The 10,496-nt window shown below is 42.6% G+C and overlaps 1 protein-coding gene across 1 annotated transcript; it reads left to right on the forward strand.

Moving 5' to 3' along the window:
• Positions 1 to 4,605: 4,605 nt before the first annotated feature.
• Positions 4,606 to 5,172, forward strand: LOC104623171 (collagen alpha-1(XXII) chain-like; the record flags this gene model as incomplete). Its single annotated transcript, XM_010290169.1, has 1 exon — positions 4,606 to 5,172. A coding segment is annotated over one exon (567 nt), but the record flags the coding sequence as incomplete, so codon positions are not given.
• Between the last annotated feature and the right edge of the window lie 5,324 nt (positions 5,173 to 10,496).

Raw genomic sequence — 10,496 nt, forward strand, 5'->3', positions numbered from 1 at the left:
AGCTGATGTGAGAAAGGAGATATGTCCATTACGGGAAGATGTCGCGTGCCCCATCTCCTGGTTCTTCTCACCTTTGTGTTCAGCGGGGAGAGAACTGAGGCACAAAGAGCAGGTATGTGCCGTTCGGCTTACTGCCTCATGCTAAGAAGCTGCTCGGTCTTTTACGTGGCTGAGAAGCTATTATTGCTAGGAAAAAAACAATCTAAATCCAAAGCAAGACATTTACTGCTGAAAAGACATAAAATAGACCTTAGGGTTGGAGATAGCTCAGGGATCAAGGTTTTGATTTACCTAGGATCTCTGGTTCTGCCGTGGGCTTGGAGAGGTTAGCTCAGCTACCCAGAGCAAGGGGAGCAGTATGCAGTCTGCTCTGGATATGCTTCATCTACCCTGCTCCGGCATGGAGATCACTTCTTCCATTGCCTTCAGTGGGTTTCAGATTAGATCTGGTAAATCTGTCCGGCTGGGACTTCCCTAGTGAGCCAAACTGGGCCAGGGCACTGTTCATACCCTTGCTTGGTTCATGCTGTCCAGTTGCTAGCATGGTCCCTGGCATGGCTTTTGGCCTGTGATGATGAGCACTCTCTCCCAACCGCCACTGAACGCATTAGAGGATGATGCAGCTGAGGGACTGTTCCTGTAGGAAGCCTTGACAAGCACATGTTGTTTTTTGGGGAGAAGTAGGAAGGGCTGAGTTATCTGGCTATGAATGATGCTATACCTCAGGGACAGAAAACAGTTGTAGACCCATGCAGTTTATTGGAATGAAAGCCCAAAGGTACTTTGAGACGGAGGCTTTCTCTTTTTCTAGGAAAGATGCTGTTCTGTAGCCTTGGGTAATTTATAAGAAAGAAAAGGATTTTTTAGACCTTCTCTAAGTCAAGGGAATATCTACTTTACAGTTTTGTTATGTGGTCTGTATACGGCTTTTCGGGTGACTTTTAACAGGAATAAGTACTTAGTAACAAAAGAAAGTGAAATTTTTTTTTTTTTGTCTGTGGATCAGTCACAGGAAGGATATGGTGGTACCATTTATATGTTCATTCTGTGATTACTTTAAATTATTTTGGGCTTATGGCTTGTTTGTGAACTATTTTTAATGGCAATATTGCAAAACGGTTGACTCAGTGTCTGAGTGGATGAATACAGCTCCTGGAATTATGCTTCCAGAGAGTATTCCTGTAATTACAAAGCTGAAAGTTCACTTTCTATGAATCGTCTCCCATATTCCCTTAATGTGATCTGTTTCTGCCAGTAAACAACATTATTATAGCATTCTTGGAAAACGATCAATTTTGTCCAGCAGTGGACATTACTGTGTTAAAAACACAGATTAATATTTACTAAAAGCTTTTCTGCAGCATTTCATCTCACTACCATCAGGTCTATAAGCAAAGAATCACTGACTCTAAGGGAATGATCCTGAAAGACCATCTTTTTCTTCCTTGCACACGGACTGAAGAGACATCACTTTTTAAACCTTAAACCTCCCTTGTTTTAAGGCTCATTGCCCTTGAAAACCAACAGGATTCATTCCGTCTGTTCTGTTTGGTTTTTAATTGCAGTCATCTCACCTGCTGAGAGTCAGTAAAATAATCAACAGAAAGGTCTATACCTTGTGAGTTTTATACTTAAACCATTACATTCTCTCATTAGTCTCACTGAATTAATATCCTTTTAGACAGATTACTATAATAATGAACTGGGGGTGCAGAGTGGAGATTTCTTGCTTACCCTTTACTGTTATATATTATATCCTTTATATTCTGCAAAAATCAAGCAGAACTACACTTGGGCAGTCTAGCCGGTATACACAGATGTAATGTAACTTACATCCAATAATAGAAAATAATATATTAATCTCCACAGTCTGGTTACCTTTGAGAGAGTTACTGTGTGTTTCCAGCCAGCCCTATCTTGCTCTGTGGTTAGAGACAAGTGTTCCCTCACTCACAAAATGCCATCACAGAACATGATCCAATGTGGACAGGTTGTTCCCAACGTGATCCCAATCCCACGTCCACAGGTTGTTCCTGTAGACACTGAAGGAACAGCAGCGCCTGGGTCAGGTCTCTGGGATGTACCCTGCTATGGAAATTAACACAGCAACAGGTGATGCTCATTTTTCATCATCACTCGCAACACACCTGGTGTATCTTCAACCATTCTCACAACCATCATTGCCATCAGGCAATACCAAGAGCATTGCTCTACAGAGTTATAGTGCCTACCTCTAATGCTTTTACTCTTATCTGAAGGCAAGTCCTCTTCATGTGGCTAAGCCACCCACACTCTCCTTTCCAGTGCAATGGGCTGTTCTGGGATTCCTGTCCTCTTCAGGGCAGGTGCACAGCCCCAGTCTAATCAAAATCACTAGACCTAATTTATGAACCATAAGTCAAATTTGTGTGTGAGAGAAGACTTTTGACCTTCCTGTAGGCTCAAATGCTGGAACTCAGTGAAGAAATATGGCAACAGCATCATTCCCCCCACCCTTGGGCAGCATGATTCATATTTCTGTTTACTGAGCTGGCTGACAAGCAAGTGCTTGACTGGTTGAACTGTGTATGATACCTCCATACTCTTTGGTCTGTTCCAGGGGAAAACATCCTCGTCCTCAACTAACATACACACTGGGTGTATTTATATCAGTGCTTTAACTCTGCCCAGGATTGTAGCAAGGACACACTACTTCCTAAGGGATGGGGAGCTTGGAGCTCCCCAGGTCTTCCTGGTCTGGCAGGACAGGGTCTCACCAACCTGTCGCCTGTCCTACGACCCCCAGCCATGGAGCAGAGAAGGCTGGGGAATAGCAACCAGGCTCAACAGACAATCTGAATTACCAGACAAGCTCACAGTGATGAAATAGGTCCAAGTCAAGCCAGGAACATGAGTCAGCAAGTCAAAGTCTGGTTCAGGTCTAAAGACAGCAGCCAGGGTCAGCCATTCTCCAGGAAAGTCCACAGAGCTGAGGCAGGTCTGAGGTCTTAGTCACTGATGGAAATTTAGTTGTTGGAACCTGGATGGAACTACTCTGATGTGAAAACATATAAACTGTACAGTGGGAATGTCACTTTTTAATATATGCAGAGCTAAACTGTCCTCAGTGGACGTAGCCTGGAGTTATGTATTCTCACAAACACTCTCAGATTTTCTGACCAAGGGAGGTAGCTTGGTCAGCCCAAGCCAGAGTCCAGAGGAGGTTATTGACATGGTCATAGTGGGAACAGCTGTAATCAGGGCCCCGTGGTGAAACAGGAGGCCACAGAACAGATCTGCTCTCAGTATGTGTGGGTAGGTGTGGGCTACCAGCTCAGATGCTGGTAAAGCAGCAGGGCTTAAAGGCAATTGCCAACAGTTTAGGGGATAGATAGAACATCTCCAGTTCAGTGGGACATAGAAGACCCCTGTTACTCTGAGAGACATAAACTGGTATGGACCAGCTCTCTGTCTTGTATCATATGTGCCTTGTTCTCCACATGATTGGTCAAATTAGCTTTTAACCATTGGTTCAAACAAGCCAAAGGTAAAAAGCTCAAAAGCACTTTGTGCGATGATGTGAGACAAGAACTACTGGAGAAACAATGGTTGGTGGTTGTGACCATAGATAAATTGACTTCGTAGAGCAGCTTTCAATCTTGAAATTCATAATTTGTTAGGGACTGTGGTCTATAATAGTGAATTAAATAAACATATGTATAGATATACATTTTATCCAGTTGGGGCATTATGTTGATAGATCTTTGGCATCTGTGGGACATTTGTGAATATACTGCCTCTTGGCTTGTGTATATTCAGAAAGATCTAGAAAACATCTCCTGGGAGATTTACTTTCTTATCAAGCACCTGGCAAATATATGACCAAGTCTGGCTTCACAGAGCAAACAAGGTGCCATTAAAATACATTTGCCTTTTGGATTACACAGGCCTCAGATTGCAAATATCATGGCTGGAGCCAAAAGGATGATTGTGGGTATAAGTGAACTTTTCCATTACAAAGAACCTGCCCTTTGTCATCAGGGAAGCCATCCCAGTGTCCAGTGAGTCATCCTTCAGTCAATAGTCGATGGCAGAGAGCCTCAAAATCAAAATAATCTTGTTATAAACTTGCTTCACCCAGATATCATGCCGACAAAAGAACTAAGCGTAAATAAATCATAATGTTAATGCAAGAGGGAACATGAAAGCTTCAGTAGTCATGGTCAGGATTGGCATAGGAAAGGTCAAGGCAGGTCTCTTGATCTGCCAAGGTCATTTTGCAGCATTGCCCAAGCAAAGGCACTGCAGTGGAGTTTGAGAAAAATAGCTTCATACACATGCAGATGGTGTAGGTGAAAGATTGAGCAGAGGCAGTTAGTAGAGCAGGAAAAAAAAGGGTTTGCATTTCAAAGTGAAGTGTGTTCTGATCTACTGTAGATGTCCTGAAACAGATGAGGTGAATCACAAGGAAGAAAGGCTGAGAATCTGCACTTTCTCTGCAGGATAGGGAAAGGGTTTGCTGCCTCCTCCAAATTGCTCACTAGAGAGCTATGCCTAGGGAATATTCAGGATATCCGATACTCGTCTTTCAGCTTCCCTTAGTGATATTTTCTGCCACTTTTGCAGGTTGCAAGAATGTTCACTATGACCTCGTCTTCATCTTGGATGCCTCCTCCAGCGTCGGAAAAGAAGATTTTGAGAAAGTTCGTCAGTGGGTGTCTAATTTGGTAGAAACCTTTGAGATTGGCCCAGACAAAACCCGTGTAGGTGTGGTGAGATACAGTGATCGTCCAACCACAGAGTTTGACCTGGGAAAGTACAAAACCCGTGAGGAAATCAAAGAGGCTGCACGAAAAATTAAGTATTATGGGGGTAATACGAACACTGGAGACGCTCTCAGATACATCAACACCTACAGTTTTTCCAAAGAAGCTGGTGGCAGACTTAGTGATCGAACTGTTAAAAAAGTGGCTATCCTTCTGACTGATGGAAGGAGTCAGGATTATGTCTTGGATCCAGCCACTGCAGCCCATCAGGCTGGGATTAGAATCTTTGCTGTGGGTGTTGGTGAAGCCTTGAAAGAGGAACTTGATGAGATTGCTTCAGAACCCAAGTCTGCTCACGTGTTCCATGTTTCTGATTACAATGCCATTGATAAAATTAGAGGGAAGCTAAGAAGACGTCTCTGTGAAAGTAAGTAGAGCTCCCTGTTCTACACAATTAGAATTATAATAGGTTCATTTAGCATATAAGTATGAAAATCTGTGACTGTTTTCTTTCATGCTTATAATTCTATGCTGATAATTCTTTATTTTAGTGTCTTCCACTCTGTTAGAAGTCATTTTACTACCTGGAGCATGATGAAGTGATCATTTCTGGGTTCTTCTGTTCAATTCAGCATTAACTACAGGTCAGCTTCCAGTGGTCAACTAGAGACCAAAAAGTGAACTCTCTTTTGGTACTGATAAAGTTCAGTAATTTTATACTATTTTGGACTACTGAATATGAAGGGTAACATCTTATTTAAACCGAGAATTCAGTTTATTTCCCCTTATTGTGTGTCATTAGAGTGCGTAAAGAGTGCTGGGGTGCTGCAAAAGGATTCTTGTGCTTTTCTGCCTTTCAGCATCCCAACTCTACTGACCATTGGTGTTCACTAGTGCTCTGGCTATCAACCACATAAATTTTGGTGATGTTTTGAATGACTTTTAATTAAATTAAAATTAAATTCACACTGAATAAATGAACTTTGAATTTCTAGCGCCCTGGTGAAGATGATTGTAATGGCATTATGACAGGCATCTCCCAGCTCTTTAATGGGAACAGCAATCACATATCCCCTTTTCCTTCCACAACTGATAAATCCCTCTGTTGTTCTTGGTGGTTACATAAAAGTTACCTGTTTTTTCTGCTTTTTGCAGTGTGTTTTGTGGTTACTGTGAGTTCTTTGGGTCAAAATCATAAGACACTGCTCTGGTTCCTAGGTCTGAACTTGAAAGACAGCAGATGATTCCCTGTGTGATGCTATAACATGTTGCAGTGTTACAATGACCAGGTGTGCGGGCCAGGAACTTGTGTTACTGTCAGGTAGAACAGAACAGAACAGATTAGAAGAGAATGTTTCAGATGGAAGGGACCTACAATGATCATCTAGTCCACTAGGTGCCTGACCACTTCAGGGCTGACCAAAAGTTAAAGCATGCTGTTAAGGGCATTGTCCAGATGCCTCTTAAACACTGAGATGGGGCATTGGCCACCTCTCTAGGAAGCCTGTTCCACTGTTTGACCACCCTCTCAGTAAAGAAATGCTTACTAATATCCAGTCTAAACTTCCCCTGGCACAGCTTTGAACCGTTCCCACGCGTCCTATCACTGGATTCCAGGGAGAAGATATCAGGTGACAATAAGTTGTGTGAAAAAAACCAGGCCTTGTAGGTGGTGTTGTGAGGCTCTTTTATTGCTCTCTGTTACCTTCATTTGCAAGAAAAATGTGCTAACATAATGTTCTGGGCTTATGTGTGTTTCTTAAAGAATGACTAGCACAAGCAGGCATAAAGCAGTTGATATTGCCCCACGATATCCATGTGTGACTGCTTTTTTTGCAGCCTGAATAAAAGGGGGTATGAATAATGTAATCCCAACAGAAGTGGAAGTCATGGTGGGTATTGACTGTAAACTATACAGACTGAAGGAGCTGGGTCTTTTTGTCCAAGAATCTTCTGTAATTGTACACAGGACTGGGGTCGAATAAAGGCTAAACCTTTCTGGCGGGCACACTCAAACAACTCAACTTCCTACTGCAGCTGCTGAACTCCCCAAATGTGTCTTTCCTTTGAAATTCTGTTATGTTCCTTTTCTAAAGCAAGTGTTTTCAGTACTTTGTACCTGGGTCTGTGTCTGTCACCTTCTCAAAAAATCATTTACCCACCTGCCAGAGTATAATGCGATTTGTCTGCGGCTTTCTGAGCCCATATGAAGTCCATGCGTGTGTGCATACCACTCCTCGTTAGATCACAAAGGACTACTGGGAGCATCCTTCACCCGGAGTGACAGCAGTCACTCTCCTAGGTGTTTGCTTCCACCTGCACTAGTGCGTTTGGTGAGGAGAAATGAAGCCTCTAAAAGAGTAAGTGAAAGGGAAGGGTTTAGTTTTATTAGATACAGGGAACCTTTAAGGGGAAAACAGGCTGCTAAATGGATTAGTGTCCATGTTAGAACAAAGGGAGTCAGAGTACCATCAATGAACATTAGTAGGGAAGGGAGCAGAGAGGAGGAAATTAGCTGAACAAACAACAAGTAGATAGTGTGCACATATTGAAGATCACTCAGGCAGAATAATGAGATGTAAGGAAGTTAACCGTGACAAGGGGAATTGAGTATCCAGGTACATGGGACACAGTGATGCAGGTGGATTTGAAGAAGTGGGTGCAGGGTAGAAAGAAAAGATATCAACAAAGGCACCAAACACAGGTGCAATGGACTGAGTTTCCACAGAAAGAGCAGTGGAAAGGTAGACCTGCCATAGGTGTTCCTGGGTGTTCTTTAGATCCAAGGACTCTGCTGAGATGCTGTAACATCCCTCGATCCTTCATTCCAGTCTTGATGGGGGACAACTTCTTCTCAGTGTTTGGCCTCAGTCCCTCTCACTGCAGCTGAAGCCTGTTTTGTCCTGTTTTCACTCGATATGAAGAAGAGTTTATTCTCTTCCTCTCAGCATCAGTCTTTTCTGCTTGGAAGGATGTTATGTACCTCCCCTAAGCCTTAGATTTAAAGCTCTTTGGCAGTCTTGTCATACTTATTAAAGTTATTGGTTTGCGTGCAAAATGTTTTTAATGGGCATGATGTTTAGATCAGTCCTAAACAAACAAGAAATTCTTGCTGTCACTGAAGCTGACTGTTAAAAACAGGATGAGACACTGAGAGCACCATCAGCAGAAGTATCAATGCAGAGATCAGGTAACTCTTTTGTTATCTAAATATGTGATGACGGAACTGTTTTGGGAGGTGGGAAAGGGCTGGCAGAGAACAGGACCAAGTATTTTCTAGTGCATGTGCCACTTTTAAATTTCATGTCAACACAGTAGGAACAGAAAAGGAGTTCACTGTAAGGGCTATGCCTTACACATATTTAGAGGTAAAACTTTTAATAGCTGTTGTAGTTTATGTAATTTTAATATCACAGCACTGTATAAAACAGGAACATACAAATCACTGAGTGGGTGGAGGACGTGACGAGGGCGCATGCCAAACTGCTGTTTAGTTCATGCATATTCTAAGACAAAAGCATATATATTGCCACAGCCAAGGTCGTGTTTTAATAGACATAATCCTTTGTGAGCTCCTGGGAGACAGAGAAATGAAACAGCGGAAATGGTAGAAAGTTTTTTTGTCGTACTCACCAATAATGAGTCTTCCAGTGCTTGTACTGCTGTACTACCGAAATGTGAAGATGCAGTGTTGCCAATACTGAATTTCATGCCAGCAGCTGTTCAGAATCATTTGTCTCTGGTCTCACTAGTCTGTCCTAGACTCAGTCATACCATCTTGCTATATTTGACTGAATTTATTGCTAAGAACCTGTCAATAAGTGCATTAACAGCGTTTTAGCTCTCATTTGATCTTGTGGAAGTAAGCATAGCAGAATCGAAAAATAACATGTCTGCTCAGTGGGACATTGTGGCAGTGGGAGATATTTTTGCCAAACATCTCCATTACATTCTGGACTATAGTTAGCAGGCAAAAATGGATGATGCTTTCACAGGAAAGCAGGAGACACGCATTCTGCTAAAAATTCCAGAGATGCTACATGCTTCCTAAATAGGGTTTCTGCTTATATATTGTAGAGGTAACAACAGGCAGATATGGAATATTTAAAAATATACTAACATCTGCTGCTGGTAGGTAAATAGTAGGTTTATGCTTGTCAAAGAGAGACAATTTCTTCTGTTTCAACCCAGATTTAATTTAAAGCTGGATTTGATAAATTAGTGCATGTACAAAATTGGCAACTTGGCTTGGATCTAGTAGCACTGGGGTTTAATGCTAGCATCTGACATTTAAGCCTCAATGGTGGGAGACATTGCAATGGTGACCTAAAACACCCATACCTACCCAGAGGTAATTGTTTCTCAAAAACACTGATTGCGATGCTTTGGATACTGTAATACTTGAGTTTATGCTGTTATCATTAAGCCAGGCAGGTGATAAGATACAGTTTGCAAAGCTGAGCAAAAACATTCTCTAAAAACATTCTCACTCTTTACCGGCTCCATAAAGCAGAAGCCTGTGATTTGGCACCCTCGGGAGTACGTGGCGTGTATGTGCGATTACTAAGCCTCTGCAAAATTCTGACTGCAAAAGTCAGATATCACAGCTTGAAAATAAATTTGGCTTTAGCGGTACAGTCTCTGCTAAGATTTGGGTTGGTTTTTTTCTACAGCTAGTAACAAGAGAAACACAAGCAGATGTTCTCTAAGTACTACAAGAGTATTGTGCTTGGCATTGGTCTATGCCCAGTAGTGACTTTCATGTGTAATGTAGTCCTTTCTACAACCAGTTTTTAGCTGTCTGTGAGCGTGATGAGCTACTTGCCTTGACGGGTTCCTCTTCAAATGTGTGGAAGACCAAATGACTATGTCATATGAATCTCAAATGCTTTGTAAAGACAAGGACATGAAGCTGAAATGTCTCAATGACTGGTCGGTACTAATGGTTTGTCATTGATTTCAGTTGATATAGTGAGGCCTGTGATAAAATATCAAAAGCAGTCATATGTTCAAATGATTCATAAAATTTATTTTTGTATTTGTACATGTCTCTGTTGCCTTTGGGTTGTATATGCAGTACATAAAATATAAGTCTTATGCTACCACTGTTCTGTTTCTGATGCAAAAGGGCTCCTATCCGTCAAGGTAACACTTTGAACACCATTCAAAATTATAGAGTGTACAGTGTACAGGCTTCAGAAATGTCTTTTTTGGAAGTCAGCTTTGCTCAGGTACATGGTATATTCACAGAACAGCAAGCTGTTTCATCTTGGCCTTCAATGTTAAAAATATCTAATGCACAGAGACCATGACAAAAGGCAGGAGTCTGAAGTGCAAGTGCCGAGTCCTGCACTTGGGTCACAGCCACCCCAGGCAACGCTACAGGCTTGAGGAGGAGTGGCTGGAGAGCTGCCTGGCGGAAAAGGACCTGGGGGTGCGGGTTGACAGCCGGCTGAACATGAGTCGGCAGTGTGCCCAGGTGGCCAAGAAGGCCAGCAGCGTCCTGGCCTGTATCAGAACTAGTGTGGCCAGCAGGAGTAGGGCAGTGATTGTGCCCCTGTACTCAGCACTGGTGAGGCTGCACCTCGAATCCTGTGTTCAGTGTTGGGCCCCTCACTACAAGAAGGACATTGAGGTCCTGGAGCGTGTCCAGAGAAGGGCAACGAAGCTGGTGAGGGGTCTGGAGCACAAGTCTTATGAGGAGCGGCTGAGGGAACTGGGGTTGTTTAGTCTGGAGAAGAGGAGGCTGAG

This window comes from Phaethon lepturus, unplaced genomic scaffold (assembly GCF_000687285.1).
Source record: "Phaethon lepturus isolate BGI_N335 unplaced genomic scaffold, ASM68728v1 scaffold33016, whole genome shotgun sequence".
Taxonomy (NCBI): domain Eukaryota; kingdom Metazoa; phylum Chordata; class Aves; order Phaethontiformes; family Phaethontidae; genus Phaethon; species Phaethon lepturus.